The sequence below is a fragment of the Hippocampus bargibanti genome, linkage group LG01 (assembly GCF_051943395.1).
Source record: "Hippocampus bargibanti isolate YZ-2025 linkage group LG01, ASM5194339v1, whole genome shotgun sequence".
Taxonomy (NCBI): Eukaryota; Metazoa; Chordata; class Actinopteri; order Syngnathiformes; family Syngnathidae; genus Hippocampus; species Hippocampus bargibanti.
Window position 1 is genome coordinate 32,529,636 of NC_142734.1, and position 27,871 is coordinate 32,557,506.

The 27,871-nt window shown below is 40.6% G+C and overlaps 1 protein-coding gene across 2 annotated transcripts in view; it reads right to left on the bottom strand.

Moving 5' to 3' along the window:
* sema3h (sema domain, immunoglobulin domain (Ig), short basic domain, secreted, (semaphorin) 3H) overlaps positions 1-27,871 on the bottom strand; it is a 59,029-nt gene that overhangs the window by 24,435 nt on the left and 6,723 nt on the right. For both annotated transcript variants that reach the window (XM_089011581.1, XM_089011574.1), the window contains exons 2-8: positions 14,366-14,520; positions 9,200-9,262; positions 8,695-8,814; positions 6,411-6,504; positions 6,190-6,309; positions 4,296-4,441; positions 2,016-2,130 (exon numbers count right to left, since the gene is read on the bottom strand). In XM_089011581.1, the coding sequence (XP_088867707.1) occupies positions 2,016-2,130; positions 4,296-4,441; positions 6,190-6,309; positions 6,411-6,504; positions 8,695-8,814; positions 9,200-9,262; positions 14,366-14,520 (813 nt within the window). The remainder of the gene's footprint in view (positions 1-2,015; positions 2,131-4,295; positions 4,442-6,189; positions 6,310-6,410; positions 6,505-8,694; positions 8,815-9,199; positions 9,263-14,365; positions 14,521-27,871) is intronic.

Here is a 27,871-nt window from a genome sequence, read left to right on the forward strand (position 1 = left end):
AACAAAGCACTGGCAGCATTCTTAACCTGATGCCTTAATCCCCCCGTGAAGGCTATTTGCGGGTTTGTCCGATTAGTCTTGTTTGTGTCGCTCGCAAACAAATTTCCAACTTTTATCAGATGTTTTTAAACAGAGCCACGGGGCTGTCGGGAAGAATTATTGATGCTGTCCTAGCTTTGAAATTTGAATGAACCTGTGTGATTTTAAGTGTAAGCTTTGACATTTCTTATGAGGCAAGAGTGCCCACATAAGGAACCAAACGTGCAAGAAACAGACACGGTGCATGATTTATTTAAGGTCTTAATGTACACACGTGCTCTCACTCAGATGGTGTGTGTGTGTGTGTGTGTGTGTGTGTGTGTGTGTGTGTGTGTGTGTGTGTGTGTGTGTGTGCGTGTGTGTGTGTGTGTGTGTGTGGGCACGTTGCGTTTTCAACAAACGTAAGGGTCCTGAAGTTTACTTTGTGCGTCCTCTGTTAACAAAAACAGCAGATAAGAAACCAGTCCTGTCTCCACACCCTCCGAATTTCCATGTTTTCTCTCTGCGTGTCTCTACAATGTCCATAGAATGAAATGTCGGCGTTGAAAGTATGTACGCACTACCCGCAGTCTGTGATTGTTGGCGTGAACTACTTGAACACAGAAAGAATGGAGTGATGAATGAAATAACTCACTTGTACTCTGGCATTTGACTCAGCATAATTCCGAATTGATCTTAGTTTCACCCCCTGATTCTTTCTATCTTTGTGACTGCTTTATTTCCTGTATATTATGGTTGTTCATGTTAAGCACTTTGTTTCAGCTTCAGCTGTTGTTAAAGCTCTATATAAAACAATATGTATTGTATTGTATTGTATTGTATTGTATTTAAAATGTTGAAAGAGAAGAGGTCAATTTGTTTTTGTTGTTATCAAGTATAGAGTGTAAAAGGCACTTTCTACAAAGTCATAAAGAAAATTTGATGGAATTATATTTAGGAACGATTAAATCTCCACTGTTCTTGATTTATTCACTCAAAATTTGCAAGTGGATAAAAAAAATATATTGCCCGAAATCCTCCCTGTAATCATGAAATTGCAGAACATTAGGACCTAATAGACAGGCATGATTGTGCTCATCGTAAAAATTGATAGATCTTTTTTTTTTTTTAACAGGCAGCGAACGAAGCTGCCGCGCTCCCTGCACATATGATTATTTTGCAAAAGAAAGTAAACCGTGTTCTGTGTCAAAATGGATTTATATTCATTTTTGTGCCAAGGTGAATGTAGTTTGATCTATTTGTGACTTTAGTAGACCACGCTATGTTTCTCTGGGCGTTTCATGACAAAAAGTTGACTACATTTTACATTGGATTTTTTGTGTTCTTGACTCACATTCGTTCCCATCTGTTACTGCATCATAAACAAATTCCAATTAAATTTGTGGGGGAATGTTGAATTATTGACTTTTGTTCTGCATGTTTGATATTAAAAAAAATGTGTGTGTGTGCAATAGCATGTCCCATTAAAAGCAGGTCTGACCGTTGCTAGGCTTGTCTTTCACATTCCATAAGACGACTCCAACAAATTGTTGCCTTTGCTTAAACCACAAACTAAGGGAACCATCCTGCATAAAAAGCCAAGAAGCGTGACTGAAGATACATCACTATAGAGATGCTCCAAACCACACACGCAAAACCTCCCCAGAGGACACTTCTGAACAAAAACCACAGCGACTAACTGTTGAGGTCAGTTGCCATGGTGACTAAGGCAGAAGCACGTTGACCGACCAAGGTGACCGACATGGCTGTTGATCACCGTGGTAACAGCCGAGATATTCCATTACACCAATGGTGGGGCTTGTGCACATTTTTTCCCCCTGAGCAAAAACTTGTTGCTCATCATTCCTTCTACTCATAAACACAACATCCGATTAAAAAAGATGAGAGCGAACAAGGTCATTACCGTGACGAACCGTCAAAGTCGGACGTTTTTAGTTTTACTGCACATGTGAGGTTTTATTACTCATTGTACTCACGCAATTGGTCAAAGTGTGTCTGCAGGCCATCTGGTCCCGGAACTGAGCACACCAAACGAGCCTTTTGGAACGTGCTCCACTTGTTGACCAAACTCCTCTGACCTCCAATGTCATTCTGCAAACAAAAACACAGAAAACGTTCAGATTTAAAGGACAACCGACGTCACTTTTTTGTTTCTTAACTGACATCAGAAAAACGTGTTATAGCATCTAAAATACCCAAAACACGCAGTATGATATTTTTATTCAAATGCAAAACACCAGTAAAAATGACTTAAAGTGTCCAAAATTTGCAAAAAATTGAGCTACGAATTGGGCATTTTCAGAAAGTCCCGCCCTCAGTTCGTGACGTCACGCCAAGACGTCTTGCATTGCTAGAGAATCAAAACAATGGCTTCAGATTCGGAGAATATGCTTTCTTGTTACACATCCAGTCATGAATATGATTCAAATAGTTCTGAAGAGGAAAGCATACATGTTTGCAATCGATTAAAGAATTTATTCCGTGCCATTATGAGGCAACATTGAGGGGAAATGTCTCACCGAAAAAGAGGCACAAAATGGCGACCTCCTGTGGCCACCTCCGTTTCCACAGGCTGATAAATTCCTTATATGGAGCTTGGACCCCCTCTTCTGGCGGCTTTGGGTGCAACACGAGGTCCTCAGACCAAACAAGTACAGCAAAATACATTGACGTGATGGAAGGACCGCTACAATGCGTCTTTTTTTTTGGTCAGTAGCGTTCCTTTAGTGCCGTCACATATGGACTCGTCACCAACTCAAAAACAAGACTTCCTGAATATTCAGCGCGAGTCTTAAAACGTAAAATCTAGCTATATGCGGTGGAATCGTATTAAAATATGCTCAGTAGAAGTCATTTGAAGCCAGTTTACAAATTATGGACACAACTTGTCCGGAGACGTCGGTTGTCCTTTAAGGGGAAAAAAAAAGTTATTTCGACAAACGCTGCCACATTGTCCAGACTTTCCATATACTGTACGCTTATAGTACAAGCAGCTCAAAGTAAACCTAAAATGCAATTCCCAAAATCAGAGTCATGGAATTTCACCGCATTGTCGTCTAAAGTTACAAAAAACAACCGACCATATGCTCACTGAGCATTGAAGGGCCTTACTCGCTAAGCTTGTTTGTGCTATTTCTTTGTCTTTTTGGGGTATTTTTTGAGGGCTCCCATACAGAAAGTGTAGGGGTGATGGCAAAGAGGAAAGGTTTGATGACAGCCATAAAACATATTATGGAAGTGAATGAAACATGTTGGAAGCATAGCAAGCACCCTGGCTTCTCATTGGCTCAACATGGCTCTGTTGGCAATAATTCACTATCAATAAGAAAATAAATAAATACATAAATAATACATGGATAAATAAAAGAATATGTAGATAAACACTGTAATTAAATAAATACACACAAAGAATACATAAATAAATGAACATACAAATAAATAAAAACATGGATAAATAAATACCTAAATACAGAAATACAGAAATAAAGAAATAAATAAAATAAACAACTAAACAAACTAATAAAAATTAATAAATAAATACACCAATAAATAGCTAAATAAATAAACTGATAAACAACGAAATAAATAAATAGATACATAAATAAACAAATAAACACATCAATAATAGATAATTAGCTAAATAAATAAATACTTAGGTAAACAGATAAATAAACACTTAGATAAATAAAGTGAAAAATAAATAAATGCGTAGAAATTATCCTCCTTTAAGTTGATCACACAGTTGCAAAAAAAATAACAGGTCATATTTTTACATTTGCACAGCAGATGACAATACAAGCTCATGTAAAAACATGGCAGAAACACTTGCATGTTTATGATGGTGTCACTTGGAGGACCAGATGAATCCAATGCATTTTTCTCAAGTGGAACAATTGTTGAAACACAAACAAATTGGAGGTTGACCAACAAACACAATGGGGGGAAAAAAAAGCAAACATCATCGTGCACACATCAACATTCAATAGTCCGGGAGTAAAAAGAGGATGCACAACAGATAGAGAGAGACGGCAACAAACATAAACAGTCTAACTGTATGTGTGATTATCTATCCGATGCAGTAGGAACGTCTAAACAAAACTTTCTACAAGAACACACATCTCCATGGACTCAGACACTTATACCGCAAAGCACATATCTGACATGTGCAGGCAAACGCAGTCTGGGGGACGTTAGCAACATGTCAACAAATACAGCTGGCATCAATCGTTTTGCGCGCAAACATCTCAGCACCTTACCTTGCACACTCGGGCCACTCTAGAGTAGAGTACCTTCCCGGCGGCCCCTTCGGCCTCCTGAGCGCGCTCGGTGAAGAACACGTAGACCTTATCGTCTTCTGGATTATCAGTTTCAGACAGTGGCGCGACCCGCACAAAATGGGCATCTGGAGAGCGAGGGACGGGGGAAAAAAAAGAAAACATTAATCTGTTGCACAATTGTTTTTTTCTGCTGAGATATTTCATACTTTTTTTCAACAAACCTCCAATTATTTATGATGTACTGTATTCCAATTACAGGTGTCAAAATCAAGGCCCGGGGGTCAGATTCAGCCCACAGGTCTTTTTATTTGGCCCATGAATGTAAACCACGCGTGTCAACTTGCTCAAACTTTTATAATTGACTGATTTCAATACAAGTACAATATTTTGCGGTGTCTAAGCCGCACCTAAATACGGAGCCCCTAAGGGGACATCGAAGAAAAAAAAAGAAAACTTTGCGAGATCTCGCAATACTTTGCATTCTCTCGCAAAACTTTGCATTCCCTCGCAATACTTTGCATTCCCTCGCAATACTTTGCATTCCCTCGCAAAACTTTGCATTCTCTCGCAAAAAATGCGAGATCTCGCAAAAAATGCGAGATCTCGCAATCTTTAAAAAAAAAAATGCACGTTCATGTACTTCCGGTTCATCGGCTGTGTAACCGAAAACAACAAACATGGAGCCTCTTCAACCGTTCGTTCGTTTAATCGAGTTTTACTTTAAAATTGGCTTGAAATACAAAGATATGAAATCCGTTCTTGAGATTAAACACGGTTTCCTAATAAGTGAAAGACATTTGAAGCGAGGCGTGAACAAAAGTGGACTATTTCGGCGAAAAACGTTCGATGACCTGTTCGTCTTGGTTGACTTTATTCACAACCAGTTGCAGCATTCCGGACAACTACACGGCAGAGAACATGGGCTTCTTGTCAGGAAAGAGGATGTTCGTCTGGTCCTCAAAGAGTTGGATCCGAAAGGAGTGTCTTTAAGGCAAGCAAGACGCCTTAGACGACGAAACTACTTCTCGAAAGGGCCGAATTTTATTTGGCATCTGGATTCATATGACAAACTGAAACCGTTTGATGCGCCGAGTTGTTGTCTTCTCTCAATAAGCAGCGTGCACGAGCGTCGACCTGAGCCAAGCTGACCCGGAAGTACATAAACGCGCATTAAAAAAAAGATTGCGAGATCTCGCATTCTTTGCGAGGGAATGCAAAGTATTGCGAGGGAATGCAAAGTATTGCGAGGGAATGCAAAGTATTGCGAGAGAATGCAAAGTATTGCGAGATCTCGCAAAGTTTTCTTTTTTTTCTTCAATGTCCCCTTAGGGGCTCCGTACCTAAACGCCTTGATTTTCTTCAAAAGATTACCCTTCGCCTAATACGCCGTTAAGCCTTATATGTAAAGTCATATTGAGCCACAACAGGACTTGCAACTACTGTCAACAGCCACTGATTCCATTTCCTCCGATAAAAGAGGTAGTGCGTAACCCTAGCCTCTAGTGTAGCACCTTATAATGTGGTGTGCCTTATAATTGGAAAACTTTTATATCGTTATGTATTACACTGTATTTGGAAAACCTTTTGCATTAATTGCCTTACACTCCGGTGCGCCTTATATATGGAACAAGTTAGAGAATGCACCATTAATTGGGGGTGCGCCTTATACTCCGGTACGCCTTATACACCGGAAAATACCGTCATCTATTAATTTGATGTTTACATGTAATAATTTCGTGGGTTTTATTGTCATAGCGTCCTCCGAGGCAAGATGTAAATCTAAATTTGCCCGCATGTAAAATGAATTTTTCACCCCTGCTCTGAATCGATCACAACACATACGGTCGCGGCTTTAAAGATACTTTGCCCTTACCCTGCATCCATATGGCGTCGTATTGCTCGGTACGGATGACGTGCCGGTTACCAAGACTACGGAAGAAGGCAGAGTCTCTGCTCATGAAGTCTGAAGTAATTCCAGCGTATAGCTCGCCATCTACATGACACAAGAGAAAGACTTCAGTTCTCATCCACCATGTTTTTTTTTTTCAATCCGTACCCCAAACGGCGTCATTATTGTTTGAGATGCCAACTTACCGACGATTGCTGATGCTGTTTTCTGAAAAGGGTCGTACGGACATTTGCCCTTTCCGCATTCTGTTTGGCTGTAAGAGAGGGTCTGATGTCCTGACTGGAGACCCAAAATAGAGACATGGGTCACTTTTGTATTAAATCTACTCTATGAATGAGTTTTTTTTATTCATACAACACACAATCAGACACACGATTCTCAGATGCTAGTAAATGGCAAATTGGGGGTTAGTAGGGTAAGTGGAGGGATTTTCAAACGTGTTAAGTCCAGTCTTAAACCAGCCAGCGCCACCAGTTCCTTTAAGCAGCATGTCTGAACACCTGCTCTGATCTTACATGGCCTTTCATGGGATTAGCCGGTCCCTAGACAAATGCACACACACACACACCCACACACACACACACACACACACAGACACCCACACACGCGCACACACACACACGCGCACACCTTCCTTGACCACACGGTCACACAAGTTCACGGATTTGAACCTCATAACTTTTTCACAACATCATTCATAAAATTTTGAATGTAAATTTTTACCTGTTGAGAATCATAACAAAAGCGACAAATGCATTATTTCTGTAAATTGACAAAAATACAACAACGTTGTTTCAGACTGCAAACTGATTGTCTAGTTTGGAAAATAAATTTGTTTCCCTTTAAAACAGAGACGCACCTCATCAAACTGAATCTCCTTCCCTTGTAATCTAAATGATACACATTATTACAATACAATACATCCCAATTTGTATAACGCTTTCACAACAGCTGCAGCTGTAACGAAGCGCTTCACATAATAGTCAACATGAACATAACTGGAACATAAAAATATGGACAGTTGTGTAATCTTAACGACTTTCCCCATGTACAAGACAAACACTTTATTTCATGAAGCAGTTCTATAAAATATCGTTATCATGATACATATCAAAAAGTATTTATGGGCAAGATGCACCAAACGGCATGACACTTACAGTACATAAACATTCTAAAAAATGTTTTGCGATTCACAGAAAGGTGAGAGTGGATGAACTCTGGTCCATTCGTGCCATAGGGGCAGACATCACAGTCATACTACCTGATATGCCTGTGGATAGGGGCCATCGCTGCACACACACCCACACATGCACACGCACAAGGACACGCACACTCAATTTTCCCGTAGAAGGCCGTTTAAGCATCATGTTATGTTGAAAAAAAAAATCACATTGATCATGTTGTGGGTCATTTTTACCCATACGTAAAACCCCACACAAAACAGTCAAATAATAGGTGACATGAGCAACAACTGTTTCTGAGATGTTATGAACATACAGTGATACCTCGGCTTACGAACGCTTTAGCTAGTGAACTTTTCGCTTCATGAACAGTAAATTCGCGAGAATATAATCTTGGCATACGAACTTGTTTTCGGGAAACACACAGGGTGCCACAATGGCTGGCGGACTAGTTTTCGGCGGAAGAACACCAAACCACACGGCCGAACAGCGCCACCGGACTACTTTTCCGCACCCACTTTCTCTGAGTGCATCCGTGCCATACGTGGTTTGTTATGGAGTGGACCCCACCACAGGCTAGTGTTAAGTCCAAGAGGACACAAAAGAAAATGACGGTCGAGCAGAAGAAGGAGATCATCGAAAAACAAGAACGAGGTGTGCGTTTGTGTGACTTAGCGTCCCACTACCAGTATGTTAAGTCGACCATTGCTATGTGTGGCTCAGGGTGTTTCTGTGTTGTCCAAGCAACAGACTCAGGCCATAGAAGAGGTTGAAAAACTTTTGTTGATTTGGATTAACGTGAAGCAGCTAGCAGGGGACAGCGTGAGAGGGTATTATCACAGAGAAAGAACGGTAGCTTCACTCGACCATCACAAAGGTAAATAAAAAGACTTTATTATATAGTACAGTTTATTTCTTTAATTAGAATACAATAGCACATTTATTCTACATAAAATAAGGTATATTTTGTGTAGCTTTAAGGCTTATTTAGTGGAAAATTGTGTTTTGTGGGGACATGGGGACAGATTATTCTCATTATAATGGTTTCTTATGGGAAATAAATGTTCGCCAGATGAACTTTTCGCCTTATACACACTTTCTGGGAACCAATTGTAAGTTCGGAAGCTGAGGTATCACTCTATTGGTAATTTTAGGGTTGTGTGCAAACTTTTTTTGTGACTCATACAGCAACATTACATATTTTGTTTTAAATTCCACAAAACGTTTTTCGAGCGTGGCACAATAAACACACAGCCGTAATAGTACCTACAACTGTATGCTGTCATACCTGTCGGAAGACGCTGGTCGCTATAAAAGCACACCTTGGGTTGAAGGCCCCTGTGCCACACACGTACAGGTGAGTCTTGTTGAAGGGCTGCAGGACTCGGAGGAAGTTTGCACACTCCATCTGGATCGAGAAAGTCACATGATGTTGAAAATTGTTTGAACTTTTGTTGTGTCACTGTGCTATCATCCAATAGCATGTGTTCCTCTATTGGGGGTTCAGGTTTCGATTTACACAAACAGAGGGTTTAAAGTGAGGAGGAGCAACACCTGTTTTGAATTCCCTAGAGTTGCGCGAGCGTGGCTTTTGAGAGCGGTTTTACTTCTCGTAAATAAATGTGACACTTTTGACTGTTCTAATTATAGTACGATGAAATAATGAACAATCTCCTAAGTGACTCCTGTCACAGGAATATATTTGCGTTGACGTGTATGCAACAAAGACAAAGTTAGTATTATAAACGCTGAGGTTCATCTTATGTTAGTGTCTTTGGGGAATGCTGATTCACCTCTGGATCCTTTCCAGCCATGAGACATTCTTGGACCCGGTCAGGACTGGCAGGCCAACGCAACTGGAAAGAGTCAGAGAGAACGTGAGATTTAACGAGCGCTTTCACTGCTCCCTTTACATTTCACCCCGCGGGGCTCTGGCAGCGGCAGGTGTTGATGAGGAGGCGAGTTGACATGAGTGGAACACTAATCTAGAGGAAAGAGGTCAGGAGGTGTAGAGGCGGGACTGTTCCTGCGGCAACCTGCCTGAAGACTAATTAATCGACTGATTAACTCAAAGCACTGATTAATTGAGTCATTGAAATCATTTCCAATGCATTACTGCTACATGAATTACCCATGAATAAACACATCATCAAAATTCTCCAAACATGGATTGGATTGGATTTGCCTTTATTCGTCTCGCAGTGGAGAAATTTGACGAAGGCGGAAGTATACGCCGAAACATGTCAGGTATTTGAACACCTACAACACACTGTCTGTAAGAAAATAATCCATTTTAAATTGGACCCCTGGCAATGTTTTTCCCTCCCACGAGGGCCCCATTTCAAGCTCAGATAACTCCATACCCATATAACTTAGAAATTAATTATTTTTTTCTGATAAAATAAGAAAGTATAAGGTTTCTTACACTGAATTTAATCTTTATGTAGTCCTAAAAGTCAATATTATGTGGGTCCTGCAACTTCAGTGAAAACCCTGGCACTGGAGTGGACACATATTTGCACATCGTCTGGCAGTGAATGAGTTAAATTTTAATTATTTGAAGCATATTATTTACCTTGTTATGAAATGTGCTGGAAACTCAAATAAATCTGCTTTTGCTTGCCCTACATTTCCATTTTTACTACGTGTGTACTACTGTGTTCTAAATTGGACTTGACTGACTAGTGTATGGTGACATTGTTGTTTAATCTAAAGGAAGAATGTCATGCGAAAATTTTCGTGAACCTGAGACTGTGTTTCTTTGGTTAAAGTTGAAATCATTGATAAAATGAGTTTCTTGGACGCAGAAGAGGCAAGGGAGGAATTCAATTTTGTCTGCGTTTGGACAAAAGGACAGCGGAAGCATTTTGGCCCGGATGCCAAAAGTTTTGCCGAATTTGTTTTCATAAGAGAGCTTATCCACTCAAACGTTCCCTTTGTTTCCTTTTTTTATCGCAACACGTGATAGCTCTTGATAAATGACTTCCATCCATGTATGAAACTCATAAAATTTTGATCAGGGGTTGAAAATAAGCAAGGCCATTGAAGACACTCATCAAGTTTTTAAACTTAAAACGCAGTGACTGTAACTGATAAAGCACTCTCCAAGAGTGATGTCATAACAAGTGAGGGTGCCATCAGAAAACAATCTTGGATGTCAAGTAATGGCTCCCCGATGTAGTCACTGCAGCACCGCCTGATAGATAAACGATTAGATTAGAAACCACACTCTGCCTTATCGCCACATACCACACACTGGCAGGAACCAGCATGGACCACCGCCAAAGGATTCTCACCATGACAAAAGACCATCCATCCATCCATTTTCTGATCCGTATTATCCTCACAAGGCATGCTGGAGCCTATCCCAGGTGTCTTCAGGCAATAGTCTGGGGACACCATGAACTGGTTGCCAGCCAATCATCACATCGAGACAAACAACCGGCCACACATTCACACCGAGTGACAATTTGAAGTGTTCAATCAACTTGCCATGCATGTTCTTGGAATGTGGGAGGAAACCGGAGTACCCACGCAAAACCCTTGCAGGCACGAGGAGAACACGCAAACTCCACGCAGGAAGGATAAAAAAAAGGACAGAGATGGGTTTCTTCGATTGACAGTGAGTTAAGTCCGAATACAAATTTAGGAGATAGTCGACTTGAAAACAGTCCAAATAGTTTATCTTACATAAATCACCTAATATAAAAAATAGAGAATTCATGTTTACAAATCTGTTGATAAACATATTATCGGATTATTTTCTTTGGTATGATTCAGCAGAGTGGACTACTGTTTAGCACATCTCACAGTGCATAACAGTGCAGGGTTCGATTTTGGCTTTGGCTTTCCTGTTTGGGATTTGCATTTTCTACCCGGGCCCGCGAGGGTTTTTTCCGGGTATTCCGCTTTCATGCCATATTACAAAAGCTTTTATGGCATGTTAATTAAATACTCGAAATTGTCCTTTGGAGCAAGTTTGGGTGATTGTTTGGCTTTCTGTACTCTGTGATTGACGTGTAACCAGTTCAAGGTGCCCCCACCTATTTCCCAAAGACAGCTGAGAGAGACTCCATTATGCCCGCGACTGTCGTGAGGATAAGTACAGTGTAAAATTGCGCGATGATTCATATGCTGATTTTTTTCCTAAACTTTAACAGGAACATTTTGCCAACATGTGTAATTAACTTTAGATGTGGTGATAAGAATCTGAAATGATCACATCAAGACCGAAGAAGATGAAAAGGCTCCATATCTTAGCAGAGAAAAATAAATAAAATAAACAACGATGACAACCTGGCAACAGAGCGCATGGGAGGCAGAGGAGGGAAAAAATGCCCCAGACAAGTTGGAACGTTTTATAAACAGACTATGAAAATGGCACGTGAGCCTTTCGCCGGCACAGAGTTGACTTATGTCTTGGGTGTGACGATCAATCATGGCGCTGACTGGGTGGTTGGTCAGCTCACTCATGGCTGTTAGTCCGCCACTCTGCTTACTCGCTTGGCCTTTTGCCCAGATGCGCTTCTCACTGATGTAAGCATTGATTTTCCGAGACAGCGCATCCCCGTCTCTGTCCTTGCTGTGACCCTCAACACATTCTGATGGTTCTGGCGGAGCCATCATGGCGTCCGATTCAAGCATAAAACGGAACTACGGACACACGTACAACTGACAAGGTGTTTCCTTTTCAACTGGTGTCAGGCCAAAGTGTTTATGTTCGCAAGTCCAGACGTAATTTTTTTCCAAATTGATTTCATGACAAACGTTTGATGACTCGGATGTTAGCAGCGCCAGAGAGAAACAGTAAAAGAAACGTGATCTTCACTATCCCGTTCAAGAAAAGGAAGGGCTCACTCAGCACATCCTCCCGCAGGGTGTTTAAGACATCTGGTTTTGGTGTCTAACAACTCACACACATTGCCATGAAAATACGCAGCAAAAAAAAAATCAAGAATTCAGCGCTTACTTTGTGTAAAAACAAACAAACAGGAAAACAGTGTGTAACGCTTTTGGGCATCGATGCTGTTACCAGATTCTCCTCCTTGAACATGTTGATGTGAAACAAAGCACAATGTCTCGGCAAAAGTACAGCTTGTTTTCTCTAATTGTTCTCGGCTTCCTAACATTTCCAGTAAAGCCATTATTGGTGAAAATGTGTTGTGACAACCTTCTGTTCACAATTAATCATGAATAAATGAAAAGATGGGCTTTAAATCCCATCCCCAGAGTTATTTACGTAGCACACTATGTTGGACGTTTTTTGGGAGGGGACGATTTTCTTTGTGGGCAGGGGCTGAGTGGAGGAATGAGAGGAGGAACTTAAACAGACGCATACCACAAACTCCCTGAGTACCAATATTTTTGTCCATGTTGTGTTTGCATAGAGCTGTGGCGCAATTAACTGCAGGCCTTGGTGTAAAACACAGGTGTCAAAGTCAAGGCCCGCGGGCAAAATTCGGCCCACAACATCATTTTTTTCAGCCCGCGAAAGCAAATCAAACTTGTTAAATTCCATGATGATTACTAAAATCTGAGCCAAAATTTCATATTTTTGGATGTCAACCACAATAAAAGTCATTATTCTTGAAATTTGAAAACGAGTTATTCATTAATTTGCTGTGTGCTCTATGTGTAATATTTGAAGGGATTTAAACATTCTAATGGGTTCCCCAAATTCATAACGGCCCTCGAGAGGAAACCATAACTACAATGTGGCCCGCGGCAAAAAATGACTTTGACACCCCTGGAGTAAAATAATAAATAAATAAACAAACAAATAAATAAATAAATAAATAAATAAATAAATAAGCGAGTGAGTAAACAGACAAATAAATAAGTAAATAAATAAATTGCAGATAAGCAAGTGAATAAATAAATAAATAAATAAATAAGCAAGTGAATAAACAGACAAATAAATAAGTAAATAAATAAATAGCAGATAAGCAAGTGAATAAATAAATAAATAAATAAATAAATATAAATAACTTATCACGTTAATACCTCGGATCATTTTAAACTCCGCTCACGACTTTTCTCCTTAAAACTCGAGGGGCTTACGGATAATTGAGGGTGGTGTAACATACGTCGCCCTTGCAAACAGTAAAAACAGCAATAAGGAGATCTCTGTCGTTTGTCAGCGTTAACTTTTTAACAGCCACTTAGCGAAGAAAAAAACCATCAACATAACACACACATGTGGTAAAGGCTAACGACTTGGGATAAAGCCAAATGCTTTCCAACCCCAAAAATCCCCAAATGGTTCAGATATACATTTCCAGTGTTATACAGTACTTCCTTGACACTCGTTACTCCTCATTTTTTAATCAAATACTAACATCACCTCACACAAATCTGGCTAATGGGCCACGGTGGATGGATGAAAATGTGTGAAAAATGCTTGAATTCATCATGGTGTTTTTATGAGCACCTGCATATGGAATGAGGAAATAAGATTTTTTTTTCCAAGGTGGTTCATTAGCCAGACGTGACTCACAGGCCCTTATTTTCATAGCTGGCGTAAGTTTAGTGCAAAGTGCGGTATAACTGTGCTCTTGGGTACAGTTTCCTTTCTTTTGGACCAATGCGCAATTGGTTGGTTCCAGCGTTGTGGGAGTGAACAGATCTAACTTGCTCTACAGCAAAGCGAATCGGTTCTTCTCATTCCTTTAAAATCCAGCGCAGGAAAGGTGCATTGGCAGAAGAATAAACATACTCGTTAGAATCCATGCAGTGCGTCTGAAAGTAATTGCAAGCTCTCCACTTGCGGATCGTTTAATGTTGGCTGCTGTGAAATGGGCACTTGGAGAGTGCTTTGCATTCCCAATCGGGTGTCCATATGAGACCTTGACATACACCACAGATCTCAGAATCAAATCCGCAAAAATCATGCCACAACTTAGACCCGTATAAGAGTCAGCATGCACATCACCATCCATTGAGAGGTAAACACCACCTACCATGCGGGGGTTCTGCGTTACGTCATCCATGCTGGTGGAGAGCAAGTTATCTTTCATAGCCACATAAAGATGCATTCCGTCGTCATCGGGCAGCAGGGAGTGCAGGTTTCCCGCCTCCAGGGGCAGCGTCAGCAGGCGGCCATTGTGGATCAGTTCTATTGAGGAAAGACCCCCCAAAAAAATGGTGAGTCCGTAGGAATATTTTCAAGCGAGTGTTGATGGCGACGTCTTCACATATTCTCTCGTCATTTTCATTCAACCTTCAAGTTTTAAATTTCATGCAGCTCCTCTTTGCAGCTGAGTAAATGATTTAAGGAACTACGGTACAAGTTAAATGGTGGATTTATCGCCGTTATTTTCGCCGAAACAAAAACTGGACACTTGTAAATATGGGTTGTTGCAATATATCTAAATGCATTTCTTGATTCTGCACTATGTACAGTCTTGTTTATAGAACGGTTTTTGCACATCTACATTTGCACAGTATACAGTTGACATTTTTATTTTGTTATGCTTACAATATCTTGTTTTCTATCCTTTCACTCCCACCCCAACCCCATCCCTCTTCAATTGCTGCTGTGGACTGCAAATTTCCCCATTGCGGGACGAATAAAGGTATTCTGATTCTGATTCTGATTCTGATTTGAATTGGTTTTCTCATACAACAGGAAACGATATTGAATAACATAAAAACACAAAAGGCTTTAATTCCAGTGTCGACAGGATGTCATACAGCTGTGTTGGCATGCCAACTTGGAGAGCCAAAGTGCTCACCCATCACTTGCTGGCATTGCATGTCTATTCTTTCATTCAGTTAGCAAATGATTTTTTTTAATGTATTCAAGTTTGTGTAGTATTGTTAAATAAAAAAAGAGCAAAATGCCTGGATAAGTGCACACACTCCAAACTCCAACATGACAGCGAGAGCCTGGAAACGTCTCTCCAATTACACACATGGTTGCTTTTAACAGCCAGTACAAACACTTTGTACTTTGGATACGACGTGGAAAAGGTTTGATCAAATAAAGTCAAGTGTGGGTCCTTGCAAATTTGTATTGAGATGTCGTAAAATTCAATTGAGTTCAGTTCGTATGTAACTAGATGAGGCTTTAAAGATTCAACTTCTATGAGTAGTTGAAGTGAATTGCCATATATGGCAAAAAAATGTGGGGGTACACCCTGAACTGGTTGCTTGCCAATCACATAGGCAAAGAAAAAAAACTTTTGCACTTACAATGCACCTTTGGGACATTTTAGAGTGTTCCCTTCAACCGCAATGCAAGTTTTTAAAATGCGGGAGAAAACCGCAATACCCGGAGAAAACCCACACACGGACAGGCAAAATATGCAAATTCCACACAGGAACGGTCAGAGCCAGAATCACACCCTTCTGATGTGCTAACGAGTCGACCACAGTGCATTTGAATAATAATAATAATAATAATAATAATAATAATAATAATAATAGAAGAAGAAGAAATAATAATAGTAATAGCAAGAGTAGTAGTAATAGTCATAATAACAACAATAATAACAACAATAATAATAATAATAATAAGAAGAAGAAGAAGAAGAAGAAGAAGAAGAAGAAGAAGAAGAAGAAGAAGAAGAAGAAGAAGAAGAAGAAGAAGAAGAAGAAGAAGAAGAAGAAGAACAACAACAACAACCTTTATTTTTCCCACAATGGAGAAAAAAAATTGGACATTTTCTAAAATGTCCGCCCTTCACAGATACCCCCCCGCCGGCACTGGGAAGGATTAAATATTGATCCAAAAAAATGCCTTAGGTTCTCCAGGAAAAAGAATAGTCAGCGTGATGTCTGGGTTGCTGGGGTCAAACTGCTCTCATTTGGATTCATTATAAAATGCTATGCCGGGATCCCAACGTACAGGTGCTTGGATTTTAATCGCAAAGAATTGAGAACTTGGACTTTTTTTTTTCGAACTTTAACTAAGAATGTTGAAGAGGATATCCTGTAACGGTTTGTGTGTGCAGGTTACATTGAAGAAAGGATATTGTTGTTGAGAGCAAAGTGGGGGAAATAGGTTGCTAAAACAAATAAATAAATAAATAAATAAATAAATCCTGATACAGTAGATGTAAAAGAAGATACCGTCATCTTGCAGGTTAACCATCCACAAATATTTACTATTGTCCGAACACTTTCTTAACACAACAGGTACTGCTCTCAAAATCTAAACATAAAACTCTTTGAATCTTGAATTAATATTATTATTATTTTGGGCTGTTTCTTTTCCAAATTAATCACAGTGTCCAACATGGCGCATCGAGAAAATTCCACAATGCAATCCAATTAAGCAGCTACAAGCTGCGAGCCCGTGCGGATTTGTTTACTCTTTCTAGCTGCGCTGTTATTTTGCTACCCACAGAAGCGACAACCAGAACCTGCGGGAGTCCTCAACTTTCTATTGCCTCTGATGTGGTTTGAACCAAGCTTTGTCCTTCATGATTCAATTCGATTATTTAAACAAAAAAAAGTGTGTCCCTTTTGTCATTGCGCTCATTTATGCGAGTGGAATTCAGTCATGCACAGGTCAAAGGGAAAAGACAGAGGAGGAAGGGGCGCAGCAGGAAGGAAATATATTTTTTTTCTAATTGGGAGGGGCTGACACAGAGAAAAATGACAGTGAGATGAAAACGGTCAGAAGGCCCTTCAGAGATAAGAATGCCAAAACCTGACATGGGGATGGGCAGACGAGGGGCGGGTGAAATAGCCGAGGGGAAAGGCGGACAGAAAGCAAACCTGATGGACATGATGGTGAAGTGACGGATGGCGATGGAAACAAGAGACGACAGGAGGTGATTTCAACGAAGAGAGAGGTGACGGGTATGATAGGCGCAGAGGAGGATTGAAAATGAAGTGGGACCGCGTGGACGAAGCCAAAGACAATAATGAATCCTGGCGTTGAGTGATAACGGAACACAAAGTGATGCACAGGTTGGTGGATTGAAGAGGATGGGCGGAGATGATCAAGATATCACCTAAATGTGGGTGACAGGATGATAAATTGGATAGTTGATGGGTGAGGGAGGACAAAGAAGACAGTTTGACTTGGAGGAACAGACAATAAACTGAGAAAAACAGAAAGAAGGATGGGAATGAAATTACGATGGGGCATGATTGGGAAAAAAAAAACATTATAGAGAAAGGTGAACAAAGCTGTTTTTTTTTTTTTTTTAAAAGGAAAATAAGTGTTCTGAAGAGCACTTGATTGAGGATGAACGGTCCTATGCTGGATGCTTTCCACATAAGCACTTTTTAAGCAAAGGCAAATAGACGTTGAGCAACAGGTTTGCGAGCATGCTAACAAACAACCAAAACAATGCCACTAATCTTTAGTAGAGGTAATAGCTACAATTCTAATTACATTAAAAATCTGGGCGTGGGCTGTTTACATTCTACACAGAGAAGAGAGTGAGAGAAAAGAAAATGTCTAAAAAGAGCCTTTTGTTTCAATGTCACTCAAAGAATCCACACCCAATGTGGCCGTTTATTTTAATGGTGTACAGGTATTCCCCATTGCCATTCAGTGTTACTTGGAAAGCAGTTTGTTACCATTGTGCAATAACCCACAACCACCCCCTCCCATACAAATTGTAATGGCCATAATCACCTTGGAAATGGTCATAAGTTACACATTGAGCTTGTAAAGGGATTTCATTCTCACTCAGAATGACGACACTAAAGCACCCCTCTCACACCGGAGACACTTTGTCTTCAGAGAGGTGGAATATTTCGTCATGTCAGTGAGTTAGCGTGTTTCACACCTAAACATGAAATCACCCAACATGCTGGGGGGGGGGGGGTTAATCTGCTTTCCTTCTTTTTTTTCCAGTTAAAAGTCCATTTGTGTCCATTTCAGAGTGTGTGGGGGGTTTTCTATGTGCTGTTTTTTATTGGTGGCAATGAGTAGAGCAAAAGCCTAAGTACAGTTTCGCATTTCCACTTGAAGGAATTTCCACTTGAAGGATCTGCATATGGAAGCATCCAGCAAGTCATCTGAATTACAAGCGCGCATGCCCCAAGAGCAGAGTGACCTTGCTTCGTTCGATATTAAAGCTCACTTTAACTGAACCTGAAACCACCTCTGCAGTGGAAATACCCGCAACATCTCAAGTGGATCCAGTAGGTCACAAAAAAATAAATAAAAACAGATGCCAGTCAACCCATCAAAAAGAGGCAAGATATCAATATATCTGACAACTAGCACAAAACATAACTGCCTTGTTGCATTTACATTTGCTAAAATCACCTTTGTAACATAATATGCTGTCATTATTTTCATAACATAAGCTTTTATATTTACATCGTACCATTCAAGGCACTTAAAAGACTTGACTTGGTTTTCACAGCGACCACCTCAGGGTAAGGCGAGGCAGCGCTCATGGTAGCATGGCACGACTTTGTCCGGAATAGTTCCCAAGCAGCCAGCTTCTGTGTGTTTTTCTTTTTGATTTGTTTTGCATGTAAAATAGTACGCAGCTTTCCAAAAAGTATTTATAACAATTATATAAAGTATTCTTACACAGAGGAGGAGATTTATACATGCAACGGTTAGCTTTGCTATGTTTCATTTCAAGCTAACGTTCCTGTATGTATTCCATTCCTATGATGCCCAGTAGTCGGCCATCTTTGATGTGGCATGATTTCTTGTTCGTCTCCCTGGAATTGCTCAACATCCACAATGTGTTGGCGGATGAACGCGCTGTGCTGAGCCGTGCTCGAACGACAGTTAAAAATGCTGACATGCACACAAGCCAGGATCCGTACAGTCATGGGTTTCGTAGAGTTTGACAAGGGGGCAGATTGTTTCTTCAGCATTACCAATGACAAAAATAATGGAGAAATCAGAAACAAATTGGAGAATGAATGGCGTTTCTTTAAAAAAGCGACGTCAAAATAATACACTTGCAGCAGTAGTGTATTAAGAATTAGGCAGACAAATCTTTGTGATTTCAAACATTCTACTAGTGTCCGAGAGTCCTTCGCTAATTAATAAATTCATTTAGACTTTTGAGTCTGACAAGCCAAATCGGTCTGACCGTTTCCAATTTGTCTGGCCTTCTTTATCCTAAACAAACAGATTCTTGTCAACAAATTAGCCCGGTCAAATGGCTCCCATCTTGAACTCACCACCATGAATGGCTTATTGAGAATGAATGCATTCTTTCCTCTAGCCTGCAAACATACAAAACACGCACGCACGACCGTACACGTTACTGACTCAGTCGTGAAACCAAGCGGCTCCAGTCGCCCCACCCTGACTCTTGGGAAAGTTGCCGTGGCAACACGAGCCATGCCAGCATAATTTGTGAGTGGGCGTGAGTGATGGGTCGAAGATCTCCTCCCTTCTCACACCGCTATGTCCCCAGCCCTTAAATCTAAATGCGTACAAAACGTTTGGGAATGCTAATGTGCTTTTAAAAACATCAACATAATGGGTGATATGCGATGTGTATGTGGAACTGTCGCGGCTTGGAATTGAAGCAGATTTACGTGGTATAGCAGATGTGAGACAATCTGTTTTCATCAATGGATGCTACAGCTCCGTGTTTGCTTTCAAAACTTAGCTTGTAGCATACGTGCACATTTCACCATGACGCCCTTGATCCACTAGTAAAAACGATGCTTTGATACTCTCCTCTTTCATGGAGAACTGCTTCATATGACAAAAAGGGTGGAGAAAGTGCTGAACAATGAATCACTCTGTGTCTTTGTGTTGTCATATTATTTGATATTTATTTTGTTTTTTTTTTTTTACTTCAAGATGGCGCTTCGAGAGTGGCTGCCTTGACAGCAGCGCCTGTATTTAGTTTTTTTTACGTCTTTTCCTTCCCTCTTTCTTTCATCACTTTGCTGTTGTGAAATGTAAATGTCTCCAGTGTGAGACTAATAAAGGCTTATCTAAACTAATCAAATAAAATATCCCCTTCTGGACAATTGACTCAATATCAATGATGAACTATGTAGGGAAATGAACGACCACTGAATTGATAGCTATGTTTTTAAATGCCATTGGAGAATTCCTTGATTGTTCTGAACTCCTGTATCGTGCCAATATGATAGAAAATAAATGCTGCCTGTACAGATTTCCATGGCAGGGGTCTCGGTGTCATTTAATGCTACTTCCCAGAGTTCATATTTCTGACTGAAACGGTCTACTTTTGGCTTGTGGGTGAAGCCAACATTGTTGGCAAGGTGAAAACATTGGCAGTCAAGGGTCAGAATCGTGAAGAATCATATGTACGTCTGCAAGGAAAACTACCTCGCCAATCACTTTCTTTTCTTCTTGGCAGACTTATGCGCAAGTCTGCCCTCTGAGTACGGTCATTCTTATCAGCTTCAAGTTGACAGCAGGGGTCAATGAGGGTCATGACCTCTGATCCTACCTAATTGCCCTTAGACCCCTGTCACTCTGAATCAAAGTTGGCATATAAAGGAGCAGACGCAGCGAGACATAATCCGAAAGGGCCATCGCCTATTAGGACATGCGAGCACACAAAGGCAGACATGTACGGTGGGACATGCATGAATGGCCATTTTGTATTTGCTTAAGTGTCTATGTATCATACAGTGTGTGCTTCCGTGAGTGTCCACTTGACGTCCGAGCGTGTTTATTTCACATTTGGGGGTCGGTGATTTTATGTGGCCAACATTAGATGATTGACGACCGGTCATGGGAACTCTGATGGGCCTCGACGTGATTAGAGCAAATGTGTGGCGTGTGATCCAGCTAAGAAAATTCCGGCGCACACACACGCACACACACATGCACACACACATGCGAATGGATAAGTTAAAGTTGCTTTTATCCCCTATAATGCAATGGGTTATTTGATTGCAAATGTGGCATTCGGGGGTAATTTTTGGTCGTTGCTTCATCGAAGTAACCATTAATTGTGATATTGTGCTTTTAATTTTTATTGCAACGATTTTCACTTTTGCCTCGTAAAGACGAGTTGCCGCTACGGGTGTTTGGGTTGACCCCCATCGATTCAATGATATTCTCTTTCACAACGCACATTGTTATCCTGCCATTTGGTTGGGAGCGCTGGGTTTTTACTGCCATTTCATCACAGAAACAAATATTCTTGCAATTGAGCCATGTGGCCTCAAATGACACCCCTGCTGTGTGTTTATCTATCAGCCTTTTTATTGCAACGCAGATGTGAGAGAAAAGAAAAATTGTCCCGCTACAACATTCGACAAGAACACCACACAATGGTTTCGATGAACGCACCAGTGTGTGATGGATAACATGATCACACACACACACACATTGCTAAAAACCATATATTATTCCCCCGACCGGCCAGATGAAATTGGGAGACATGCAAGGCTAAAACGTGAGTCAAAACCACTCAGTCTCATGTTTGTACCATTTTTAAGTTGACTTCCTATCTTAGATTGTTCTTGCATGGCATCTAATGGTTAAAAAAGTTTGAATCCCAAACCCTAACTCTCGCCCTAACTCCATAACCACGTAACCTTAACCCTAAAACCACAAAAAAACAACCTCCTATCTCAAACCGCCAACACTTCAACTTCAACGCGCCCCTATACCCTAACCCATTAACCATAATGTCTGACATTAATCCTAGCTCTCAAAATGTAACTTTAACGCTGAACTCCAGACCCACTAAACCTAACTCTGACCCTTAACCCAAACCTAACTCAGATACCCTAATAAAGACCTGCACCTTATCCCTAACGCTTCGATCCTGATCCCAAATCCTGCAACGAATCCCTCACCCTAATGCAAACGCTTTACCCTAATCCCCTATACCGGTAACCCTAACTCTAACCGTTAGTCCAAACCTAACTCCAACACCCTAGCCTTAACCCTAGTCTAACCATAACTCGTAGATCCTTACCTCAACCCCCAAGGCTAACCCTTAACCCACAACCTCACCCTAGACTAACCCTAACACATACTCTTTACCTTAACCCCAAATTTAACCCTAAACCAACCATAAGTGCTAGTTCCTTGACCCAAACCCGAACGCGCACGTCCAACCCAAACCCTAACCCTAAACTAATTCATACTCCTTACCTTAATCCTAATTCCTCGATCCTCACACCAAATTCTACAACTAATCTGTAACCCTAACTCTAACCTCTCGCCCTAGTCCCTTTAAATAGGTAACCCTAACTTCAACCGTTAATATAAACCTTACTCTTACACCCTAAGATTAACCCTAAACAACACTAACTCCTAGCTACTTACCTCTAACCCGAAGGCTAACACCTAACCCAAACCTAACCCTATATCAAACTCTTCACCCTAACCCTAACTCCGAATCAGAAAAAAACCACAACTCCCATCCCTACACCAAACCATAACCTCAACCGTTGACCAAAACCACTTAAAGATTGTTTTAATGGCCCCATTTGACAGTAGAATTACTGTTTGTCGAATATTTTAGTGTTTCGGCATGAATTCTCCAGTGGTTAAAGCTGTTTAGAATGAAAAATGGTTCATGAAGGCACTGCCCGTCCAATACAAAAAAAAAGTGATTGCCAAATTTAAGTGTTAAAATTAGGCAAATTAGCTCAGCAGCAGTAAACAATCCAAAAAAGGCAACAATTATTTGTGAGACACAAAAGTGTGCAAAGTGGACTTTGTTTGCATTGCAAATTGCTGCCCAAAAGAAAGCAGACTCGTCATCAAAGATGCCGGCGCATGCTCCGTTTGCAACGACTATATGCAACTGTACAACCTTCTGTACTTATGGCGTGATGCTTTCTTGGAAGATCTGCTGTGTTTGAATTCAACATCACTGCCACTTGCTGTAAAACTTGCGTTTATATCTCTGATGTGAACATTTACCGGTCCCTGTAGAAGTCACTTGGATGTCAGTTGCAACTGTTGAATTTTGACACCGCTAGTGACTAGCGGCTAATCAAAGCGAATGGGATGTTACGGTTGAAAGCTACGACGGCACGATGAGGCAGAAAAACACAGCTCGGAATCCCTGAAGCATATGGCGAGTGTCAACGTGGGTTTTTCCATGCTGCCATCGCTTCAGTGCGGCAGAGCGCATCTGACAACAGAGTCTAGGAGAAGAGGGATGTTTCCTAATTTGGTTGAGTAGGCGAGCTGGATTTGTTTGCTTTGATTTGATCGAGAGTGACACATTTTGAGGGAGGCAATATTCCTAACTTTCAAAACGAATCAATGCGTCAAACATCTTTGTACGACATGTTGGGACTGTCCAAACATTAAACGTGTTGCAGTCATAATGGTTAAGTGTTCACTGTGAAATGTAATTGACATACAGGTGCCGTATCCCACGTGGAGCTGAAAAAACAGTATCTAAAAGAGCCCCCGTTCTGACTCCATGTTCACACGTACGTGATTGTTTCTTAAAAAGTATGTCTTTCTCGATCTGGGTGAAGAATTTCCACATCCACAGGCATGAAAATATCTTGTGGCTGCAAGACAGCCCATAATTGTCTATTGGCGTGTCTTTCTACAAATTTGGATTTGGGCGATAGCTGCTGCAATCTCTGCCGTGATCGCTGCCACCTATTGAATATCATCTCTCTCCTGCGAAGAATTTCAACACAAGTTAGGTGTTTTTCCATCCCCCATTCATTTTCTACATCCTGAACAGAGTCACCGGCGTGTCGGAAAGGAAAACTACACTTTGGTTGTGACTGACTGATTGCCAGTCTGTTGCAGGGCACCTATAGAGACAAGCAACCATTCACACCCAGGAAATTATTGTCGCAGCTAATTGATGTTGGACCAGAGACACAGGCCAACACTCCACACCAGGTGAGGGTTCAAGGTTATGGGTAATAATATATTTTTTTTTTCCATCGTCATATCCTTGAAGCCATTCTGTGATGTGAGAATTGTTTTCAAGTATTTCTACATCTTGGCAGACACACTTATTTGATAAATTACACTGATAACATGTGTGCGTGTGTGTGTGTGTGTGTGTGTGTGTGTGTGTGTGTGTGTGTGTGTGTGTGTGTGTGTGTGTGTGTGTGTGTGTGTGTGTGTGTGTGTGTGTGTGTGTGTGTGTGTGTGTGTGTATTTAGTCTCGATTTGTATCTGCCTGCCAGTCTATTTACTGTGCGCAGGGGAACTCTAGTGTCTGGTGCAACATTCCCAAGGGGTGGAATTTGTTGGCTGCGCCACTACTGAAGGGGTACCGGTAGCGGGGGTGAGGAAACCGGGGCATGTTTCCTGTGGAAATGGGGTTATCACTTTGCCAATTACTAGCGCAATTACAACAGGAGCCTTGCAGATGAAGCTTGGGAACAGTCTGTGGACCTTCTCCGCTGCTTGAAATAGGCCCTTTCAAATCAAGTCGTCACTACTTGTTACTTTTCACTTTTGATAAATGTGATTTACATTTTTGGATCGGTTTCCATTAACTCATTCACTGCTGTTCTCGAATATATTTTATCGCGAATTGATGCCATTCCCGAATTTGTTCGGGTTTTGGTCTTTCTTGCGAGGGGTGTTGCCGATAAGCGCAGGTCAGACCTCTGGCAATGTTGTTCCTTCCCACGAGGGGGCAGCATTTGCCTTTTGTACAGCTCTCCCCATTTCAAGCTCCAGACCCTTATAATTTGGGAATTAACTCTTTTTTTTCTGATTAAAGAAGAGAGTCTAAAGTTTCTGACGCTGCATTGGACGTTTATGTACTTCTAAAACTCAATATTCTGTGGGTCGTGCAATTTGAGTGAAAATGACAAAAACCCTGGCACTAGAATGGACCCATTTTTGCACATCATCTGCCAGTGAATGAGTTAATCTGGTGGCATTTGCCGATTAGGTCTCTTCATTGCGACCTTAGATGAACAAAGTTGGAATGCTGATGTTCGTGCAATGCCTCCGATGTCTGTCTAATTACAGGTGTGATGCAATAAAATGTATTATTATAAATTTGAAGTACTGTCTCATTCGCTAACTCAATACTTTTAATAAATAAACAATACACTGATTTCCAGGTGACAAATCAAAACACGAGCAATATAAAAAAAGATACAAATAAAATAAATCAAGTTGCTGTAGGAGAAAGATTTTACAGTGGATTGTGTCCTTATGAATAATAGCATACTTAAAATAAAGTAGCAGTAGTAGTACAAACTATTGGATATCTACTATTATGTTTACAAGTCGATTCTGTCATAAACAGCTGCTATTCAGTTTAAGATGTGTCACTTATTAAAATCCCACATGACATTCCTACGGGCACACACATCCCAAAGTCAACTGCAGACCAAAGCCACAGCTGGCATGTCTGTACTGTGTCACCAACAGGCCAGACCCTTGTGCATGGCTTGAACTTTGACCTCAGCTCATATGATTATTCATCATCATTATCATCATCATCATTCGCAGCACAAACGTGTCGAATTTTAGGGTTAACCAATTGCACTTAGTGGAGAGCACCCATTGTAAATAAAGGTTGGCTTGTTATTAAAGTTCAGGCTAATGTAGCTGTTATGGATTTCATGACAGCAAAACTAATATGATTTGGGTTTTTGTGCTTTTAAATGTTTCTCAAAATGTCTCGTATCATTGAAAATGTAATGAATGATGGTCAAATTATTATGCCTTTTCTCCAAATGACTATTTTTGGATTCTCAATGGACAAATCAACCTGCCACCTGTTGCTGTTGCCTCAGAGTGACAGTGAGCAAGGGTGCCTTGTCTCTGCATATATATCTTACTTGGCATTAAGAGGCAAAGACATGAAAGACAAAGTTATTATCCTGTAAACAATCCATTCTTGGCTCAGCGTTACCCTTGTTAGGGATAACGGTTCCTTCAGTGGACAGCTTAACGTGTGCATGAAAGGGTTAAAGTTGAGTTAAGAGATACGTGGACACTGCAACACTATCCAATAACGCTTGTAGCAAAATCATGATTTTTACTGTGTTTTCAAGAGATTTGAGTTTCCAATTTGTGATGAATCCCTTCCTAAAAAGACCAGACCAGAAGATCTCAAAAGAGAAATCAGTGTACTGTACACAAGACTTGCTGATAAGACCATCTCTATTTAAACAGGAAAGGGAAGGCAGACTTCCAACCTTTTGTGTCACTTGGCAAATCTTTTCATCTTCAAGTACTCTTGAGTTTGGCTCTCTAATGCGTCACAATAGGGACGTCAGAATGGGGTTAGCTGGTACAGCTCATGGTGATCTAGATGAGTCGAAACAATTCCTCATGTCCAGATAAGAGCTGCTCACATTGTGTCAATCCAAAATTTAAATCCAGACGAAGAAATCTTCCTTGTTTGATGCTGATGTCCCCCCACTCGGCGGTTTGCCTTAATTGTGGAAACAAAATGAGTGCAGCGTCTGATAAAACAATACAAAAATGTCCTAAACTGGACTGACCGAAAAAGAATGAGATAACAACCAGACAAGGAAAGAGATCCAACTCGAGATTACAAATGCGGGTAGGGGGGAAATTGTACTAAATTGATACTTCAGGGAACTGGCAGTAGCGTGAGGCTTAATTTTTACTTAACCATGTGCTTTAGGCTAAAGATAGCCTCATCACACCAGAAACCTCGACAGTACGCATTAAGAGCATGCCGACTGTTGTCTGGTGTTTGTTGTTGCCAAAGCAAGAGTCCAGCTAGACTGATGACTTACTGAAAGAAAACGAGAAAAGATTGTGACCCTGAAAAAATGTTTATCAAATTCAATGGAAGAGTAGAAATCTCAAGTAACGTTTCTGATTTGAGACGTTCATGAATTGAGGTCATGGATCCCATCTAAATGAATGGAAATGCAATTAATCTGTTCCAGCCACAAAACTAAATTAGGTTAGTTTTTTTTTTTCACCAGTGTGTGGTTCAGATTAAATACAAGGAAATATAGAAATAATTAACACAAAACACAATATGAAAACTAATTGATGAATAATTTATTGCTTAACCAGTAAAGGTGAATGACAACTCCTCTATTTAAAAAAGTGTCAACTTCCAAAATAACAGAAGGAAATTATGCTTAATGTGTTTTTTTAATCAATTTTTCCGTTTTCCTTTTCAATCCCTTGCTTGATTTTGGCATTCCCGCCCAATAAACGTTGCCTAAAGTGGACCGTCACACTATAATTTCCAAGATACATTTTAAACAAATTTGTTTTGACCACCCATCCATCATCTGATCTGATCTCCACTGTACTTATATGATCACAACACAAATGCCGCCGAAGTGATTCACTTGTGACTTTTTAAGTTATTAAGAAACAACATGTCAGTGAGCATATGTAGTAAAATCTCAAATTTGCTCAGCTTCTTGTGTGATTAAATCAGCATGAAACATGCTGGAAAATGAGGCCTTACATAACTTTTGTTTTGCAAGAGCCAGTAGCTGAATTTGACTTATATGGGAACTTGAACGGTGACAAAGAATGGCCGTGCGACCACTGGGAACTGTGACCATTAACTTGAATAATACAGACTGTCATGGTGTCACATCACCGTCCGCGTGAATTGCGCATCTCAGCG